At 45.5% G+C, this 22,112-nt stretch overlaps 1 protein-coding gene across 1 annotated transcript in view; it reads left to right on the forward strand.

Annotated features, from left to right (window-relative positions):
• LOC126542817 (uncharacterized) overlaps positions 1–22,112 on the forward strand; it is a 491,679-nt gene that overhangs the window by 425,007 nt on the left and 44,560 nt on the right. The window contains exon 2 of the mRNA XM_050189927.3: positions 11,198–11,375. Within this exon, the coding sequence (XP_050045884.1) occupies positions 11,198–11,375 (178 nt within the window). The remainder of the gene's footprint in view (positions 1–11,197; positions 11,376–22,112) is intronic.

Here is a 22,112-nt window from a genome sequence, read left to right on the forward strand (position 1 = left end):
TTGATACATCCGAAACCGATTTCATGAAGCTATCCTAAATCGAGAATTCAAATGTATGCATGTTTATCGTAAGACAGAAACGCCAGATAAATGTTTCTGTAACCGCTGGAAGAAGAAACAGACGCATCGCTTCACTCTCACAATTTTGCCCATATCCCCCCCCCCCTTTTCTTTTTCTTTTCGATTCTCGAGAAAGATAGTACGTGTTACGTGTAATTATCTTTTAGAAATACATTCGGAAACATTTTCAAGAAATCACTTTACGCAACCATGAGAAATGTTAGAAACACATTCGCATAGAGCGCCGCGTCCACTGCATAACGAAATTTTACGAACTCTTGTAAAACAGGTAGTTACGTCCTGCCTTTTGTTGAATCCGCCGTTGTCCGTAGTGCTGCAAATGTCGTGGTTGTGTGGGCTGTGTTTAGAAAGAAAATGAGGCTTGGTTCGCTGTATGCAAGGACGTTGAAGCAGTTGTGAATGCTCCTGAACTGCTGGTAGAACGAAACAAGGCACGATGATGGTATACGCGCTCGGAGCTTGGTATAAGCGCGTAGATAGCGTTCACCAAGTTCTGATGGCACGATAAAAAGCTCAGTTCGCTGTGTGCCAGTTCTTTGACACCCCGCTCTAATATGAAATTATCTGTGCTGAGGAGCAAATGGCAAAAAAGAAACGTGGATAACCAAGTATCATAGTGTGTGACATTTCTGATGAAGTGCCTTGTTCTAAAGACCACTTGCGCAGATCTCCGATGGCTTTTATAACTCGTTGCCAGCGACTATGGTGGTGACTTGAATAGATTTCTTTGAAGTTGCATATTTTGTTACCATATATAATTGTGAGAGAGATGGTGTTTTTGGCCATAATGGAATGAAGCTGCAAATTTTCTGATCTTTGAAACTCGCTAAAAAAAATCCGCACACCCATGCCTTCTAGCTTACCGCTCACCTTTTGGTACCTTCGTGATGGCGCTTAGCTCGGCGCAGCACGGTCTTCGCCGGAGATGGCTGCAAAGCATCAGGCAGTGTGATAAAACCGAGCATCGTATATTCATTCCTGTACCAAAACGTGCACGTCGTTATGATGCTATAAAGTTCTTTTGAAATGACTCGCGTAAGCTTTAAGGAGATCGTCGTGTCCTTCAGCGCATCGTTTCATATAGATGTGTTTAGTATTATTGTGCATGCGAACTTGTACCAGATCGTTGAGCGTCATGAGAGGATACGAAAGATAATTCAGCGACTATTCTAGCCGGACTAGGCTTCCCCCAGTAATATTTGTATGAGAGATATGCATGGTCTACATGTTACCTCCATATACAAGCTATGAGAACCTACACAAGTTACAGTTCGCGACCCCGAGAATAGATAAATTTGCAGAGCTGCCTATACCCGAAAGCCCCGTCGGTGTCCATATTGTCGAAAAATACGTTCCATTTGCGCCGATTGGGTTGGATATGATGACCTTGCCCTGCGAGTGGACAGCCTGCAGTTTGCCGGAAGGGACGACGGTCCACTGATTGCTTCCGTCGCCTTCTCCTCTGGCTCGGAATGGTGGTCATTCCAAGAACGGCACCCCTGTGCATTCAAGCTCCAGCCACAAGAACCGAGATAATGGGCGAAAGATGGAGAGAGAGAGCGAAGGACGTGTTAGAGAGCTGGTAAGGGACGTCGGTGAAGGCGCCAATGAGAGAGGCGAAGAGGTCAACCCATATGTCCGCAGCATCCGCAGCTTTGCACGCTGTTGAGGATGCGCCGTCCGGGACCGCTTCGCTTGCGCCGCATGGTTCCTGCTCCGCAGCTAAAGAAACCTTTTCTCCATCGTGGCTTGGCTATGTTCGAAAGCGCATGAAGTGATCACACAGCCCTCTGTCCATCACTGCTTGTGATTAGAGTCGTCAGCGGATATATTTCTTCGCGCAGTTTCGTACTGGTTGGAGCAGCTGTGCCACTGGGCATTGATCTCTCTTTGCTTTTCTTTTTTTGGTTAGCTGCGTAAATCTTGCTGTTCGCGATAGAGAAAGTGTGTGTGTGTGTGTGAGAGAGAGAGAGAGAGAGAGGCTCTTTAATGAATCCTGAAGAAGTTTGCCTTGAGTTACGTCCAGCGTGCTAGTTCAGATGGGAATGACGAGAAATAAAATGAAGTGCTCACACTGCGCGTCACGGACAACATGCACAAAACGCACTATAAGACGCAACATACAACCTAATTAATATATATCATTGTGACCAGTGTCTCTCAGGAAGTATCAAAACGCTTTCGCGGTGTCTGCTGTTTTCGAATACTATAACACTTTGTCTTTGAGAGCAAGCAAGTTCTTTTGCCCGTATTAATATTAACAGGTGTATTTATATATCCTTTTCACGGGGGCTGCATTTCACCCGCTGACAACTTAAGGTTATCGCTGAGTGCTAGACGTGCCTGCGTGATTTTAAGCTTACTCGAAGGTTATCGTTGATTCTCTCTGTTGTGTATGTTCTCGCCGAACCTGTTATAATCATATTGTATGCGCAACACGAATTGCGTGGTAGTTTCTGGAAGGCACGCGGGCACCAGCGATTACCATGGAGCTCTCGACGAGTCATGTTTAAAAGCCAAGGCACTTGACCCGCAAATGAGATTTTTGACGGTCGCCGACTGTGCTCGGAGCGATTGTTGTGCTCTGAGTGTAACCTGTTTTCTGGGCACAAGTTCACGCAATAGAGTTAGTTTCGTGATCTACAGTTTCTGCTACTGTGTTTCTCAACGTCACTGCCAAGGTACCTGGTACGGAAGCTTCGATAACCCCACACGTTCAAAACATGGCGATTCATCAGTGGTTCATGGGGCTTAGCGCCATCTGTGTGACAAAGGAACACTTCCACCGGAAGGAAAAATACTGTGGCGCCGTATCCGTTAAAAACAGAAGTGATGTCATTTTTGTTCTCCAAGGTGCAATATTTGTTTTGGTGGCCTGCTATTGTATGTTTAAAGGCCCCGCTATTCGACTCGATGGGCGTTTCGAGCTTCCAGCGCGGAAAGCGGCGCAGCAAAATGTCAACCGTGTGGATGTCGAAACCGCACGCCGGCACGAACATCGTTTCTTTGCAGGCCGACGAAAGCTTTGGGTGTAGAGTGCTGGTCGCATGGTGAGAGGCCAAACGCGCCGGCTAGTGTAGCCGCATGAAAATAGCTAAATTAAACAATTATTTGGGGGTTGTAACTCACTACTTTTGACTGAAGACATTAAGAAACGACGAAACCACCCGTGTCGCCAGAATTCAAACAATCATTGACGAGCAAAACAACACAACGTGTGAGAGGGCGTATTTTAACAGGTGAACTTTACGAACGTGCCTTTCTTCACACCTCAAGAGCTGCATTGCATAGTATGTGATAGCGGCGCCCACTTTTATAGCGGGCGCTGAAAAAAAAAAGGTAGTTAATAATGATAGAGTAAAATATAGTTGTTCTTTGACGTAATAGTTCTGCGGAAACCCGCAAGGTGGAGAGAAGTAATTAATTAAGGGAAAACTAGACATCCACCCAATCGCAGCAATTGCTAGTCCGTCTCGGAGCAGGACGAATTTTTCTTCAACTGCGAAGCTTTTCTTTCGAGGAACCCGTATGGGTTTCCTTTATAGCAATTGCTACGATTGGGTGGATGTGTCATTTTCCCTTAAATAGTTGGTTTTTTTTCCTTTCCTCGCCACACGTATATAAAATTGAATAAGAATGGTCTTTTCCTTGAATGAATTAAGCTGTATCTCCCCTAAATTAAAAAAAAACGAGTTTTTTCTTTCTTTCTCGGCGTTTGTTTCATCCTCACATAGTCGCGATTCAATCGTTGCGCCCATATATAACCACGCTTGCTGATGTCGGTGACAGTTGGCTCTCAACCGCTTTTCGCCCGAAGCTTCGCGACCCATTTGGATCGACCTTGTCACTACAACGTGATAATATGTATAGACGAACTGCGAGGGTACACGTTTCCGTTATGTTTTATGGCTGTGGCGACTGGCGAGTAGCAGGAACGTGTGTGCAGTAGTTTCAGAGGCACCTTACTTTTTTTTTTTTTTTGCATAAAGCTACGCATTATTCGCATGTTACTTCTTTCATAGCAGAGCTACAAAGGCGGTCTGCGCTTCCTTGACTTCGGCAGTTACTTCGCATTCGGCGTTATGCCATACGCCTTTAAGAAAGAACGTAGCCTTGATATTATGGAGACTTTTGGTGACGCTTTCCAGTGACGCCGCTAGACCTCTTATGCACTGATGTTCGTCGACGCGTGTCGTTTGATGGTTCGTGCATCTTGCATCAATTCCTAAAATATTTCGCTTTAACCTGCTAACTGCGGTCCTGTGCCTGCATTTGTGCAGTGTAACGTGAGCCGGCAGTGCTGTGCATGCACTCGGCTTTGCTCTTATCAGCTCGCAACAGATAACTGTTTGCCGCTATCGTGTAGAATGCGGTTAAAGGGAACACATGTATGTAGAATATGTGCAAATTTGCATCTCTTGCAAAGGGTACACGATCGCCTGTCTTTGCAGCGAGTAACTTGCGGATGGTGGCATTTTTCAGCAGATTTACTCACTGCATTGACATAGCTCTAGCCGGCACTTGTAGCTATAGCGCGAGCAAAGTGAGAGCCGCACATTCATGTGGGGTCTTTGACAGTGGGCCGCATTGCATACTTACGAAATGGTGTGTACATGTGGGTGATGGAACCAGAAAAGACCTGGTTCTTCCTTTAAAACTGCTGGCTCGTTAGAATTCATATTCTGCTCAGAGGCAGAATTTCGCTCTGTATTTGGTTTAATGCCATACTTGTATGCAGTACGTCGGCCAGAATAAATGACTGCACGTCGTCTGCTGTAATGTCGGACTGTAAATGCATTTTTTCTTTCTTTTTGGGGGAAAGAAACCGCGTGAAACACGCTGCACTCTGTGCAGATTATGTTTCTTGATTTATTCCTGACCAAGGGCTGCAACTTAAACGTGGTATGAAGCCAAATAAATCGCGGAATGAGAGAACCTCGCTGCGAAATTTTTGCGTTAGCGTGCCAGTAGCTTAAACGGAAGAGTTAACCTGGTTTCTTCATCGAGTCAACATTCGATATTTGATTTGTTTTTATTATAGCCTTCCTTCCAATAACCGGGCAGGCGGGAGAAACCAGCACATTCAATTTGTTTTATTTGATTTGAATATTACACATATATATTCATTCATTACAAGTGTAGAGGAAGGGAAGACAAAAGGTAGCAATGCCTGACGGAACCTGGAACTAAAGTTGCAGGCACGCTGTACCAACATAACAGAAATGTTTACCTATAATGCGTTTAAAACAAATCACAAATACCCCATGATGAACTGACAAAACTACAAGAATCCAGTTCATGTGACGAAATATACCACGTGTCCCGCGTAGCTTGTGCCAAGATTTAAAAGTATGCAAGTGCCACGTAGCTGGATAAAACCAAAGTAATGTTGTTTGTCGTATAGCTGGGAGCATGTCACACTATTATCTCGTATTTTGTCCTAGTTACACAATTAGTTATTATTAATTAATAAAATTCTCTATTATTATATTCAGAACGAAATTGTCAGCTAGAACATTCCATACCGTCCTGAAAAATTCCCGACCCAACTCTCTGTTCCTCATTACGTGCTACATAAAAGTTTTTTTTTTCCAAGCCTGAAAGAAAGCCCGCGAAACAAGAAACAGTGCCGCGCAATTTATTGGTCAACAGAAAGCTGGATCGGAAATTTTTGAGGATAGCCTACAATTTTCTTATTGACGCTTTTGACCTGAATACAATATTTGAGAAGTTGATTACCTAATAACTAATGATGTAGTTAAGGTGAAATACAAGAAAGAATACTCTTACTTTAAGCGACAGCACTTGTATATCTTTAAGTTTTGGCAGAAGTGACGTGGAACAAACGGTATACAGAATATAGCTCAATACATGTATATCACTTCATTATAAACAAACACTAAGCATGCATTGCAGCTTATAGTTAAAGAAAAAAAACTGTTCTCCGTGATATTCAAAGTGTGAGAAATTAGGCGAGAGGTGTTCTCGATCCAATACTCGCTTTACCACGTTTGAAGTTTGAAGCGTCGAAGTATGAAGTTTATTCTGATAAAAAGCACATACAAAGGTGGGTATAATATTGTCCAGAAAGAGGTCCCATAGAGAAAATACTGTAGGAGGACCTCCTATGATATGTTAAATGGAAACTACTAAAAAGCAAAAACGAGTAATAAAAACAGTTACAATAAAATACCAACAGTAACACAATTATTAATGAAATAATTAGGCGAGGATAATAATTTCAGTGATTAAACAATTGCAATCAATGAATACATAGTCATTATTCAGCAAAAAAAAAAACGATAAAGGACATGTTATTTCATTTGTCAAATTGTGTTATTGGTTACGAACAAAATCACGAAGCAAACCTTTAAATGATGACCACGGAAACAGCAGCTTTAATATTATAAGGCAAAGAATTTCGCGATTTAATCAAAGCAAAACCAACTCTTTGGAACCATAGTTTGTACGCACTTTTCGAAGTAGGAAGTTGTTTAGAGAAAAACGTGTGTAACTTCTTTTAGTAAGTGATTGCATGAAAACAAACTTTAGAAGGTGATGGTCTTTAATTGCTCGATATGCAAATACGCAAACATTGAATTTCACAAGATTAGTAATGCAGAGTATGTTTAGATCGCGGTACAGTTCCGTAACATGCGATCGGTGATTACTCTTAGTAATAATACGAATACCTTGATTGTGAACATGTTGCGAGGACGAAAGATGAGAGCGATAGGTTTGACCCCAGGAAGTTATGCAATAGTTTAGATGGCTATGAATGAATGCGTAATGTGAATCAAAATAACACCTAGCTTTGAGTAGAATTCTAATCCCGTATGAAGTTTCTTTGTAGTTCATGGATGTGCAAGGTAAATTTCAAGCGTGAGTCAAGTTTGACACTAAAAGGAATGAACAATGGTTGGAGGGATAAGTAACATGCAACTCAATAAAAATTGGCAGAACTTGCGAATCATTATTGCGTCTAGAACTGAAAATTACGAACTTGGTTTCGGAAAGTTTAATTAGTTTGTTTTTAGCACACCGAGGAGAGATATTTATAAGATCAGCATTAAGGGTAGTTATAGGATTTTTTAAGCAGTTACCCGTATATAAACGAGGGGTGTCATAGGCATATAGGATGCATTCTGTTGGTAAAGTTAGACATTTAGCTAGATCGATTATAACAAAAATAAAGGCGCATCATGAATTGAGCCTTGTGGAACCCCGATGTTAATTACTATCTTGTTAGAAGAAACGCAAGAAACGTATATTAATTGCTCACGATCAGATAGGTAACTTTGAAAGAGATTTAGAAAGGTTCCTTCAATGCCATAAGAGACAAGTGTAGAGAATAAAATAGCTTGATTAATTGTAGCAAAAGCTTTAGTGAAGTTTAAAACAACAGAACTAACGAAGTTACCTTCGTCAATTCCGATTTTGCAGTTATCATGGAAGTTAACAAGAGCTAGGTTAGTTGAATATCCGTGACGGAATCCAAATTGTTTACGCTGCAAAAAGTTAAATTTTTCGAGGTAGCTAGGCTGACGATTGTGGATTAGTTTTTCAATAACTTTACTAAGAAATGGAAGAACAGACATTGATCTGTAATTCTAAATTAGTGATTTATCACCCTTTTTAAATACCGGTATTACGATACTTACTTTTAACGTGCTGGCAAATATACCTGTTTGAAGAATTAGATTGATTATGAAGGCGAGCACATTCGCAATGATATCAGCAACCAATTTTGTGTGATTAGCATGAATATTGTCTACACCAGCACTAGAGCATTTTAGGTTTATTATTATACTCCTTACCTTTTCCGGAATTGTGGGGAAAACAAAAAAAATGAATGACCACCATGACGAAGTTTGCCTGTGGGAGTAGATTGAACAGGAATGGTGGGGGGAGAAGTATTCACTGAATGCGTTAGCGATGTCGGCTGGGCTAGAGATAATGGATCCTTCATGAGTAATATTAGTTATAATAGCACTTATAGGTTTATTGAGAAAAGAATTGATCAAAAGCTACTGTTTATTTTTTTAGGTCAGAACCAGAACGAGTAATTTCATTTTGGTAGTAGCTTTTCTTCTCATTCTTCATCGGTGCATTCAAGGTGTTACAATATTGTTTATATCGATCTTTTAAGCGGCAAATAAATGGTTGCCTTTTAATTTTTTTTATATAAGTTATCCATTTTACTTAATCTATTAAGTATTATTGATGTTAACCAGGGATTCCTATAGGAGAGGCATAGCTTCTATGGCACTGCACAGACGTTGTGGATGAAGTGACGCACTTGGTTATTGTTGAGACAAACTTTCTATAAGCTGACCTTTAAGTTTTTCAATAATATATAAAACGTATTTATTGTTGTTTGTATGTTGGAACCATGTACTTGGATAATGTAGTGCTTTGCATCTGACCTTGCGGTCCAACATGGTGGCATTTCTGGTGGCTTTCTGCGTTTAAAGCGCACGCCAATGCGCAGCCCGTTTCGCTTGAATATCACGTTGTGAGTAATGCTCAAGCAGGCTAGACCATTCTTTATGGCTCTATATCGATCCAACGTATCGATCGGCTCGGAGTACAATAACTTGCCGCCTAATGGGAAGGAGAGCTAAATATTGAGAAAGCAAGCCAGAACATAAAAGAAACACCGTTAACGACCTGCGTATGTTTCAAGGACTCCGATTCCGTGCTGAGCTCACGTAACCGTACGTGCCCCCTTTATACCACAGTACTGATCTCCACTGTATCAGCTGTTCGTGTCGTGCTCGTCAATTCCGGCTAGCGTTCTTCTTTTTTGTTGTTGTTGTTGTTGTTTTCGTGTGACATCGCCTCCTTCGTGAAGTCAATGTCCATAAGTAGGTCGCGCGCAGTATCTTCAGCATTTTCATGTACCGGTATATAACGGGCAGTGCACGCATTAGGAGAATCGATTACCTGATGGACTGCCTGTCGGGAGGATATTCTCTGTGCGCACGTATTTCCTCACAGAGGCGGCGGTAAATGTCAAGCTGAGCACTGCGATAGCGGTCCATCGCGCACTGCACCGTGACTGCAACCGCGATGAAAGACATTCGGGCGCATTCTGCTGGCCCGTGCGGCCGATGCAGGCGGGGCGTCTCACGTTACGCGGTGCGTACTCGCGAGCGAAATATCGACAAAAAATGAACGGAAATAAAGCTCACGAGTCCTGGCTGAAGAGGCAGCGTTCGTCCAATGTTTTGCCGGCGTTGTTCCTCGGTAAATCCATGGACGATACGGTTAGAGTTAGCCAGTGACATCGCCTCAACCGGGAACAGGTGTGGGCTGCAGTGCCGCCGTGTCTTTGTTGCGTGAAACGTAGGCCACGCGTGGCAGCTATACGTCAATGTCTGCAGCATAGAGCTCACCCCCCCCCCCCCCCCGCCCACACACACACACACACACACACACACACAAAATCTTAGAAAGACATCTGGCACTGCGATCGTTCATGCACTATAAGAATTATGAGTTGTATGATACCTCGATTTGTCTCATCTTCGTGCTTTTGGCCTGACACGTTTTTATGGGTCTACATATTGCGCTTTGTATATCTGAAAATTTCGAAGACATCAGTTTCTTCTGTAAGCATGGGCATTGCGCTTCAGCGCACATTCTTAACTATGGCGAAATGTTGCATTTATAACGCAATATCTTTTTGAAAACGATCAATTTGCTAAATCACAGTGTCGTTTGAAGCGAGAAGGGCGAAGTTTAGGCAAATCCATGCGCTATACCAATCATTTCCGTACTGTCTGAACCTCAATACTTTCCGAAGCCGTAGACACTACTGCTACATTGCCGTTTAGTAATTTTTGTAGGGAACTCTATCACTACGGTGACATCATCGGGGCATGATGAAGGAACGTTCGCACAATATGGCGACGCTTTGATGTCATGATAGGAGGACTCTGCGGCAAGTTGCCAGTGGTGTGAGTATATTATAGGCCGGTCGCACAACTCGAGAACGATGCTTTCAAAGAATGCCGAGGGCCCATGCGCCTTTGGTAGCCGTGTAGGAAAACACAGGAGCTAAGCACGCCTATTTCTGCAACCCACCACCGCTACCACCGCTAAGCAATTTGTCTGTTAGGGGCACCCAAATTTCTTGTGTGATAAATGGTGAGCCCGAAACATTTGATGTAGCGAATGCCAATGAATGTCTCTACACATGGTGGTATGGTGTCACATATTTAATATGGCATAGATACCTTGTGATGTGCTTGTGTGAAGATTTAACCGAAGAAAAGCGGCCTCGCTGCGGCTATCGGCACTGCACCTAGTTCGCTCCCAAAAGTATGGAGTCGTGTAGTTCCTTGTTATTTTGTTAAACATCTGTTATCCTCAGAAGGTGGCAGCTTCTTCTGTTTGCATAGCATGAGCATATAATTAAAATATGGTGGCTTAATGCAGATTCATGTAATAATGTTCGCCTGTTCCTCTTTGATGCAGCTGTTGTAATGAGGCTGTAATGCAGCTGTAATGCAACTGTACTGCAGAGTTGTAATGCTGTTCCTGGTACCTAAAAAGCCAGTCTTCTAGCGCCAATGAACGGGACCACACAAGCACGTATAAGACGTGCACAGACCCTAACGGTCCCTGCCTGCGTGCCCACTTATATTTCCAGATAGATGTACCAACTAGGCAGGATTTTACGCATGGTAAGGTAAAGTGCTGTAAAAGATTCTTTAAGCTCGCCGTCCAGTAAGGCGAGCTTATTCAAGTTTGCCCCAAAGTTGTCTTGAACGTGATAAAAGAGCTTCTGAAATTGACTAAAAGTAATAGGCGATCCGTCTTCATTTAAGGTCAGATGGTGGGCTGCTCGACCGCAGCAGTGTCTAGACGTTCGTGTAGTGCTCTTTGTGAAGGTTTGCACTCATAAGTTCGCGTCAGGTTGTGCAATCGAAAAGCAGAGCCCTCAACATTTCACGTTCAAGAGCAATTTTGTCTGGCTCTTCCAGGCGATGTTGGCTTACAAGCCGACGCACAAAGTCGAACTCACATTTAACGAGCACCGCATAGTTCTATTATTCGTTTGGGTGCTTTAACGTGCCTACAGCTTCGGTTTTCCTTTCTTCATTTGCAGCATGGTCGCTAGTGACGCTGGTGCAAGACGCGAAGCTGTCGCCCACGCCGCCAGCGCAGACCTGCTTCGTGGAGACAGCCATACAGGAGACAAACCTGTGCAGTAACGTCTTCAGGAGGAGCGTTACCGAAAAGGCGTTCAACGCTTCGGACCCCAAAGATTTGAAGGAGGCGTGCTGGTGAGTTCACTTGCTTAGGCACACGACGCTGCTCGTGGGCGCACGCAATGATTTCTGCAGCATTCGTAGGGATGGTATTTGCGGTATAACGCCGGCGGGAGAAAAAGTTGTCTGCAGACTCCTGGGCGGTGATTCATCACTTTATCAGTCTAGCTGCGGCTGTAGACCTCTCAAACAAGAGCTTCCTGGAGTCGCCATAATGCATTCTGGAGTGATGTAAACCCGCGTGAGCCCCCTATCAAAAGCATAGCAGAACGTGCGCGTTGTTCACCCGCCCGTGGACCAAACTCAAGGGGTTCTCCAATGGTAATGTCTATAGCGGGTACGCGCACCTCTTTCAGCCTAAGTCCAATCAAGCCGCGTGTTTCGGCCAGCCTAGCCTGTGAGGTAGGACGCCTCAGAGGTTGTCTCAAAAAGAGCAGAGAAAGGCCTATATCGGCTACGAAGGTGGCAACCATATCGCAGATATACTTGACGAGTTTGCTGCGCATCAATGCGAGGGGAATATAGGGTGGCGGAGAAAGGCGCGTGCGCATGAGATCGGCGCAGGAGCCAGGGAATTTTTCCGTATCACCCCGAGCGATCAATAAGGGCTTGTACGCCGGGCCTGTATTGTGGGAGGAGTTGGCGAGTTGCCAGCGAGGCCGTAAAATAATTGTTTAGGGGGTGAGGAGTGCGACCGAGTTTAATTGAGTCCTTTTATTTTATCGCTTTTGCGCCGTGTCTCCGCTCACGCCCGTTCGTGGCTGCCTATATGGCGTCTGTATATCCTAGACATAGTAGCTCTCTAGACGTCTGAAGCAGGCGAATTTAGGGTGGTACATTTCTGTGTATCTGCCATTGTTCTTTGCCCATCTTCTGCCTATAAGTGGGATGGCAGTGTTCGGAGCCGGGTGCCTTTTCATGGCCCTTTTCTGGCCTTGTGCACAGCTGCCTGTGTACTGCTCTCCGCCTTCTGCTGCTTCCTCCCTTCCTTTCTTTCCCTGTTTATTTCTTTCTGTTTCTTTCTTTCTTTCCTTCTTTCTTTCTTTCTTTCTTTCTTCGCTTTCTTTTCTGTTTTGTTTTCTCCGCGCGCAGCCGCAGACAAAACGCGAAAACATGTTCTCCAGGCGGCTGCAACTTGCACGACGCCATTGTGAAGTGGCAAACACAGCTGGCGGCTCCCGCGTGGCTCATCGGTTGACCAATGACCCGGCCATAAAAACATGTAACAGTTAACGACGCGAAATGTTCCTCTTCAAAGACTGACTCGCATGCATATACGCCGCCTAGCTTGCTCCGGAAAATTCGGCAACAAGGAGTTCTGATTTAACACGCTGGAAATGCGAGGTTTGTGAGCGAAGACAACGCTATATGTGTCGGTGCGTTTACCTCGCACTTTGACGATAGAAACGATTGCACTCGGTCGATATTTAGAGCCGCCGTGCTCTGTCATGCCATTGCCGCATTGTTTATTTCCTTCTTCGCTTCGTCTAGCGAGGCCACAGCGTTTAGTGTCTTTGGAATTATGTGGAGCAGATGTTTGGGGCGACACTGGGCAGGAGAAATATGCAAAAGTCTGGAATGTGCAAAAATGTCTTGCCGAGCCGCCGAGCCTGACGTCAACCCAAGGAAAGCACATCAGAGTTATCAGAGCATGTACGCGTTGAGTTGCTGTGCTTTATTTGGTTTTAATGGCTGCCTTCCTTGGCAAAATTGCCTACCAAGCTCTTGTACCCTTTGTTTCATCTTCTATGTGGAGATACGAAGATATCCTGAATTCAATCGTTACTCTCTATTTTCGGATGACCAGCGGTAAATACGGTGACGGGAGAGGGGTTGCTGGTGTGGGTTTGGCGTACTACTCCCTAAAGGATTGCGGAGTCTGTGAGGAATCTGGCGTCAGCATCGTTGCCAGCCAGTGCTGCTAACTTCTTCTTTTTTTTTTATTGCTATAGAAATTATATGCACATGCTAGACTCATTACCGCCGTCGTTGTCGGCATTGTCTGCACCGTGACGTTCTGTATAAAGTCGAAGTACGATAACACCGTGACCGGGCACTGTATGCGAGTAAAAGCGTGTGAAAGTGAGGCCGTGGATGCTGGCCTCAACTCGCGCGCAAAGGAGGAAGCCGGGTAGAAATCGCGCCATTTTCCATTGCGCGCAAGGCATCGGGGAATGGGGAGAGGTTCGTTAAGATAACCAATATCTCGCTCAAAATGGTGACTTTGCATCTAAGTTGCCAGCGCTATTGCCAGTTTCGGAATACCAGGCGTGCATCGTCCGGCTGATTGTTTGTTTGTGTTCGGCTACTCGCCGCCGTCGAAGGTATAATGTTATTCCCATTTCGCTATTTAACTGTCTTCTGAAAGCGTCGAAATTTCACTGGGCCTCCCGTCTTACGGTCGCGCTGTGTTTGCTTTCTTTTCCTGAGGTTGTGCGTAACTTCTTGCTTGACTTTATAGATACGAAATTAAACAGGCCAGCTTGGGAGAAGATCTAGCGCGAACGGAAATTATTGTTCGGTGATGGCAACGTAAGCGTCCGAAACATCGAAAGTGTTCGAGGGAACGCAATAATAGAAAATCTGCTCCACCAACGAGCGCACCGTAGGAGTCAGGGTGTCTCTCTCTCTCTCTCTCTCTATCTCTCTCTGTTTCTATTTCTTCGTTTGTGTCTGTATCACACAAACACGCTGCTAGAAAAGTAACAGCGTCGAATAAAATAAAACAAGGGGTGAACGCGGCAGACGACGTGGACGAAAAAGAAAGAAAGAAAGCATCTTTCTCTACTTGCTGCCGTTCCGCATCCCGTTCGGCGACAGTTTTACGCTCGGATTCCCACCAAGCTTTTCGCCCGAGTTGGCTGCCGAGAGGGGCGGAAAAGCTTCCTCCGCCTTTATTTTTCTTTCTTCTTTCTTTTTTCCAGTTTGCAACCTCACTGTGCTTGTTCATTTTTCTTTCAGTATAGAAGACCAACAAGCATTAGCCGCGGATAGCGAAAGGGATGCCGACATCCTACGCATTCTCTGAGAATGCTTTAGTGCTAGTTTCCATGCTTCCTTTTCTCTCTCCTTTCTCCTTGGCTACTCCGCATTCTTGCCTGTGCTGCCTGTCGTTCGATTTTGTTACGTCTTTTTTGTAGTCGCCTGTAATGATCCACTGGCACCGACCATCAATAAAGTGAGCCTCGCCGGTTTTATTTTCGGGTTTTTCGGACCGTCGATTATAACAGTACAACTGGGCTGTTAAATGAACATTGTCGAAAGTTGCCATTAAAGCGACAACTGCTAGTTTGAAAGAAAAAAAAATGCCACCGCCATGCGCAGTTGAAGACCGCCAAATTTTATTCCGTATAGTTGGAAGAAAAAAAAATTGCGCTCTGCGTATCTAAATGCCGGCTCGAACAGTGAAGCACACTTTTCATTTTCTGCTTTGTTAAAGCTTTCTGGAAATATCGGGTGCATTGGTTTGCCATAATCATTTTTCGTCTCTCTGTTCAATACTTAAGGATTGTGCTGTTGGTGCCTCGTCGTGAGGCTGTTTTATTGCACCGCACGAAAATTCGCTCTCGCGAACCCCATCTTCCTTTCTTGCTTTCCAACAGCGCCTGTAACGCACGCCGAAATCACCGTTATTGTTAATAAGTGAATAGAAACAAACTAAGCGACTACACACACACAAAAAAAAAAATTGTATTACTTTCAGCAGCTGTCGCGATCAGTCGGTAATTGAATTTTACAAGAGCCACATAACACGAGAGACAAGTGGGACTTGTTTCTGGGAATTTCCCCGTGATTCGCAGGACCGCAAAGAAAGAAAAAAAGGCTGTATGTTGAACATTAAGTTCGGCTGTCTGTCTAACGACTCGACCAAACTTTCGCTTTGCAGCCAGATGCAGAATTCGGAGGTTATGAATTACTGTTTAAATTGGAAGAAAGGGTTCCATGACGTTTGATAAATGGCTGCTGTTGCAGTAGTGGGCTCTCTCTCTCTCTCTCTCTCTCTCTCTCTCTCTCTCTCTCTCTCTGCCTCTGCGTGCGTGTGTGTGTTTTATTGCAGGACTGAATGGTGGTGCAAGGATAAACCCAGAGAAGAAAAGAAATTACCGCGGACTAAATGAGGCACTGCACTACGCGAAGTCTTTCTGTGCAGCAGAAATAACAAGGCCTGTGGACGCATGTGTGCTGTGGCGAATGTCGCGTGCATGAAGAAAGAGGCACACTTGCCGCAGTGACTTAGTGGCTACTTATTTCTGTGGCGAGGCACGAAGTCTCGGGTTCGTCTCCCGGCAGCGGTGACCTCATTCCAGCAGAAGCTTAATGCAAAAACGTTCGCGTACCAAGCTCAAGGAGCTAGTTAAAAAATGCCAGGAGGCCAAAATTAATCTGTAGCTCTCTCCCTAACAAATATTTGATAGCTATGTTGTTGCTTGGGGACGTATAAAACGCACTTTAGGTTCTTCTCATCAGCAGGCTAAAAAGAATACTGCGTTAAAATTTCTTTGGACAAATTTGTGCAACAAGTTGATGTCCTGTCGTCTTACCGTCCCGCCCCCGGCGTCGTCGTCATCGTCGTCGTCATGCCGCTAACTGCGTTGCGCGGTAAATGATTTAACGCGGCCAAAGGTGTATGTCTTATTATCTATTCTTTTTCAGGAAGCACCCCAAGTGAGTGAAAAAGGAAAGAAAAGAAGGATAAGCTGTAGCACATCAGCCACAAAGGCTTCAACACTTCCAATCGAAAAGCTTTCGGTCTCTGGGCCTCTTAGATTTTTATTCCATAGTGTTTTCTTTTCCGTGCGTGTTAATACAAGTTCAAACACTCTGCCTCCCTGCCGTAAGGATTTTTTTTTTTTTACTGCGATATCAGTTCTACGACCCGCTGCACTAACTCAGTGGCCACGGCGTTGCGCTACTGAACACGGAGTCGCGGGTTCGATTCTGGTCGTGGCAGTTGCATTCCGAAGCGGGAATGTAAAATGCGCTCGAGTGGTGCACGTTAAGGAACATCGGGTGTTCAAAACTAGCCTGGAGCCTTCCACTACGACGTCCCACAATAACGTACTGTTGGCATTGATCAGCGAAGCTGTTGGCCTTTCAGAAACAACAGGAGACATAGAAAAAAGAAATTAGGGTTTGCATTGCAAGAAACGAATAGCCTAACGCGAGAAAAAAAAAAAAAGACAAGGAACCTATATGGCTGTTTCCCTCCCATTCGTCCTTTCACAGCGTGCAGCGTAACATGTGCCAGTGACTTAACGGTGCGGTAAGGAACATATATAGGAGCTTATCTATAGTCGGGAAAAGACCGTTGCTTCTGGAAGGGCAAATGCTGTATGGTGCGTTCGGCGATCCTTTATTCGAGGAAGAGAGAGAAGGGAGGAAGTAAACGCAGGGCGGTTAACCAGACTTTGTCCACTTTGCACTCCTACACGTGGGGAAGAGGGAGTGAAAGAACGAGAGAGAGAAGGCACGAGCCTTAACCGCACTTTCACATGCACTGAGCCAGGTGCAGCATATCTAAAGTCGAGCACTCAAGTCTGTCGCCTTCAGGTACAGCAGAAGAGCTCAAATGGCTTTCTGGGTTGATGAGCTGTGAGGCCAGGCTCCCAAGACCTTTGCTTCTGTGAATGGTCTATCGTCCAGTCTATTCAAGGCACACTGGAGAGTCCGGCGTTGTTTATCTAACTGAGAAGAGTGGCACAGAAGCAGGAATAGCGGAGTCGGGGATGCGTGGAGCGAAAGGAATGGTCGTTATATGGCAGCTGCAAACCTGGCGCGAATGCTGCGCGGACTGTAAGCCGGGCAGGCGTTCGTACGCCGTGTGCCTGACTATTCATGCGTGACTCCCAAAATATTTTGATGGTAGTGTCTGAGTATTACATGCGCGACGTCGTCATGAGAATAATAAACAAAGAACTTGAAGCGATGAAAACATTGCGTTCCTCTTATATATTGCTGCCTCGTAGATGCAAGGGGCAATTCTAATGCTGCCATCGGAAATGAGAGGTTTCAGAGGTATTGTAACGCATGCAACCGTTACAATAACTTCATCTACCTCTTCATCAATTTCAACGGTTGCATATTAATCTGTACGGTCGTTATTACACGCTTGAGGTTGTGCTAGCCTTGAACAACTTGACTTCGTAATGTGGAACGGTGAAACCCTAGGAAGGCTAACAGTGCCGACAGAAGCATAGGCTTGGAAAAGGTATCGAATATTGGGGATCACTGTGAACCAAGCTGGTCCAAGTACCATCTACAGCAACATCGACCTAAAGGAGGCCACTTCGATTACTACAGACTCACGAACACACTTGAGTGGATTCTATACAGGGTGTTTCAGCGAACACTTGCAAAATTGTTTAAAGGTTGCCTGTGGCAGATAGCTCAATTCTAGTTTATGAGCCGGTCTACTCGAAGCGGCGGACACTACTTGCAAAAAAAAAATCAAATGCAGTCGACTGATTAACAAGACTTCACTAATTAACTTTTAGCTAATTATCTTACGACCCATGTTGCAATTTACAAATTCTAGCAGTGGACTTCGCAAGACGGATCCACTTGGAACGAATTTTCAAGATGACACCAGTTTCGAGATATAAATTCCCGAACTTTGCGGAGAAATGCATTGGCGTTCCAGTTACTTGCGTCAGTGCATGAAACGATTTTTTGTTAATAAATTAACTGGAACGCCAATGCATTTCTCCGCAAAGTTCGGGAATTTGTATATTGAAACTAGTGTCATTTTGAAAATTCGTTCCAAGTGGATCCGCCTTGCGAACACTACGGCTATAATTTGTAAATTGCAATATTGGCTATAATGTAATTAGTTAAAAACTTAATGAATTGTTATTAATTAGTTGATTTCGCAGCTCTATTTTTTGTGCAAGTATTGTCCGCCGCTTCGAGTAGACCAGCTCATGAACTAGAATTGTGATATCTGCCACAGGCAACATTAAACATTTTTGAGTGTTCGCTGAAACACCTTGTATATAGGAGATGTGAAGGGTATGGCCTCAACAACGTCGCACTTGATACTTTGCCGGCTGGCCAACGTGTCGAGGTCCAGCGCAATTACTGGTCTTACTGGCGTGTGTGGGAGAGAGAGACCGAAGACGAGTGAGTGAGTGAGTGAGTGAGTGAGTGAGTGAGTGAGTGAGTGAGTGAGTGAGTGAGTGAGTGAGTGAGTGAGTGAGTGAGTGAGTGAGTGAGTGAGTGAGTGAGTGAGTGAGTGAGTGAGTGAGTGAGTGAGTGAGTGAGTGAGTGAGTGAGTGAGTGAGTGAGTGAGTGAGTGAGTGAGTGAGTGAGTGAGTGAGTGAGTGAGTGAGTGAGTGAGTGAGTGAGTGAGTGAGTGAGTGAGTGAGTGAGTGAGTGAGTGAGTGAGTGAGTGAGTGAGTGAGTGAGTGAGTGAGTGAGTGAGTGAGTGAGTGAGTGAGTGAGTGAGTGAGTGAGTGAGTGAGTGAGTGAGTGAGTGAGTGAGTGAGTGAGTGAGTGAGTGAGTGAGTGAGTGAGTGAGTGAGTGAGTGAGTGAGTGAGTGAGTGAGTGAGTGAGTGAGTGAGTGAGTGAGTGAGTGAGTGAGTGAGTGAGTGAGTGAGTGAGTGAGTGAGTGAGTGAGTGAGTGAGTGAGTGAGTATGGATCCCTGAAGTTCGCTCTTACCGTGTCCGCTCTGTCCGAAATAAAAACTGCGATGACCAAGTGCCGCATCGAAATCTTCGAGGCTTAAAATAAACGGCTATGTTTGCATATTAAAGTTTGATTGCCCCGCTGTTGGACTTGTGCATACTGCAAGGCAGGAGAAATAACTAAGCAATTTTGAAGGCGTCCACGCAACGCGGCTGCTTAGGTTCTTTAGGAATCTAATTATTTTCATTCAAGTGCTTAAAGAACAGAAACCGTCATTCAGGTGGGCCGCCTTTTTGTTCTTGTGCCTTTGTTGAAAGTGGCCTTACACAAAGCAAGAGAAAATCTCCTATCAGTATTTTCGTCCCTGCATTTTTACCTAGTTGCTCGCACACAGTTCCCCCTTCCAAGGATCCCTACATGTGTCCGCACTCGAGTCTCGATCCGCGTCCCGAGCCCTAGGGGGCATTGAAAGCTTCGGCGAAAGCACTGAGACGCTGCAGGCAGGGAAAGAGCAAACGAAACGTCCATATTTTGGCGCTGTCCTCTCTCTTTCTGAGACTCGGCCCGAAAACAAAGCCGCCCAGGTCTTTTCTAGGGAAGAGTACTTGCTTGCGGAACACGTCTCCACGTGGGGCTTGTCTCCTTAATGGGGTGCGAGGAGGCGGCAGCTACGAATGAAAAAAAAAAAAAAAGAGGACCAATCGTGAACGTTATTCTGAGGTGTGAGCACATCGTTATTAAACAGCGTTTTAGTTGTCTCTTCATTGTCTATGCCAAGTGATACACCCCCAGCGCACGGATGCCGGCCAGTCACCAGTGGATCACATATTCGTGTGAGCAGCTTCATGACCTCGGATTCCGAGTCTTGTCGCGTCTTCTCCATGCTGCACGTTTTTAGTGAAATAGCTTGAAATGCCCAGCACGAAGCAGTTTTCTTATGTTTTCAGAGGCGCGCTCCCTCGCGCCCATGCGTTGTCGTCCCGAAGCCGCGTTCTCTTGTTCCTGTCATGTCTGCCTGTCTTCGTGTGCAGTATAGCAGGCAGCGACCACGCAGAGTACGATGCGAGACGCTCTGATGGCGTGCTTATCCGGCCGTGCAAAGTAAAGGGACAGGTGCGCACGCTTGAGCGCCGCACCGACGAGGCTGACTCGGCGGTGAGTCGCGCTTGTTCGCGCGGAAAAGCGTGCGGCATGACAAGAGTCCTCGAGCTTCTGCTTCGGCACATTTAGCGTGGCCATTTGGTGGGCCTTTGCTTCTTTTTGTTTTATGCTGTCGCATATTAGGTGTTAAAAGTAGAAATCGGTGGGTGTGTCTATATATATATATATATATATATATATATATATATATATATAACGTCACTGAACTTTTGTGCGTGTGTGTGTGTGTGTGTGTGTGTGTGTGTGTGTGTGTGTGTGTGTGTGTGTGTGTGTGTGTGTGTGTGTGTGTGTGTGTGTGTGTGTGTGTGTGTGTGTGTGTGTGTGTGTGTGTGAGAGAGAGAGAGAGAGAGAGAGAGCGTGGATTTCCTTGTGCCGTCCTGCGTTTGTGGACCATGACTGGCTGGGTTTTCTAGGATCAATGAAGGGTGAACACAAGCTGCCACTCATCAAAAAAGTTTTGTATCCGATGGCGCAGTTTTATCCCGAGTCTCCCAGCGCAGCAGCCCGATTCTTCACACCCGCCAGGCCATAGACGCATGCATGGCACGAAAGAATAACAACCGTATTACTGCTCTGTCATTTACGCAAGCTAGCGCTTCTACAGGTAAATTGTTGCAAAAGTGACAGCGCGCGCCAGTTTCCCTCACCCTTCTCTAGTGACAGCTAGCGCTTTGAGACGCTATGTGACGCTGAGCCGCCTTCTGGACTGGTCCCAATTTACTCGGTGTACTATTCGGTATCAGCCCAGGTCGGTGGCAGAAATGACGCGCCCGGCATTGCATGAGTGTTATGTAACACACCTATAGGCCTCCTTGTGGCGCCAGCTGCAGTCGTGAGGCGTGAAATCGATTAGTACGGAGTGTGACGCCGTGCTCAGTTGGCTGCGTAGGTATGAACGCGATGCACCTATTTCACTTGCCCCTGGCGTGTATTGCGTTTTTCTTGTTTCTGTAGCAATTAGAAGATGAGTTACAGATGCGCCTCCTTGTTCAGAAACGCTACACGACCGCCCTGAAATCCTTAGTCGCCTCATTCGCCAAACTCATGCAAACATTGGCAGTGGCTTATCTCGGCTATGCCAGGATATACGTAGCGAAAGCTAAGGCATGGCATGGTTAGCCTCGGTTAATCTTGATTAATCTTGATTGCAAGTCCAGGTTAGTCTGGTTGTCTAGCTATGTTGCGGCGTTTAGCCAGTCGTTCGGCGCGCTGTTCGTCTGTTTCCTGGGCGATTCATTTCCTCTTCATCTCGTTCCGATGTCGATTCCAGGCCTCCTCCTGCTTATCAGAATTTTCGCCGTCCATACTGCCGCCTCAACTGTGGTTGCGGCGCACGCGAGCTCTCCTTTTCAATCCTCCAACATGTTATCAGGCATGCGACGCAGCTGGCGAAGCGAGTGGCGACGAGCGCAACGACGAGGAACGCGGCGTGACGTCATACCAAACGGCGGAAGCGGAAAGGCGCGGCGCAGCGGCGGAACGCCTGTGGCTCGGTGCTACTAGTGGCGCATGCGCAGTTGTGACTAGAGAGCGATATATATATATATATATATATATATATATATATATAAAATATCCGCGGCGAGGCGCGCGTTGTGACGTCATGTGCCTCCTCGGAGCGCCGCCACGGCGAAATCGAAAGTTCGTGGCCGGTAAAGCTTTCGCTTTAAAAGGGAAAGCGAGCGCTTCCGGGCCGCGCCCTCCAACGCAACGCCGCTACCGACGCTACTGTTGCGTCGTGAGTTGTCATAAACAATAAGGACTCCATTGGAAAACGTTCAGTTTACGTCCCGTTCGTACGAAGCAGAAAGGCGAGGACGCAACATACGGGCCGTTCAAAACACGGGGAAATCAAAACTGCGTATAATTCGCTACGGAGCGTCGCATTGGAGACGGAGCGCCGTTCCAGTTGACAACGAAATATCTGCAGCCACAACTTTGTTGGCAGCAGAAAATTTTGAGAAAA

This window comes from Dermacentor andersoni, chromosome 2, assembly GCF_023375885.2.
Source record: "Dermacentor andersoni chromosome 2, qqDerAnde1_hic_scaffold, whole genome shotgun sequence".
Taxonomy (NCBI): Eukaryota; Metazoa; Arthropoda; class Arachnida; order Ixodida; family Ixodidae; genus Dermacentor; species Dermacentor andersoni.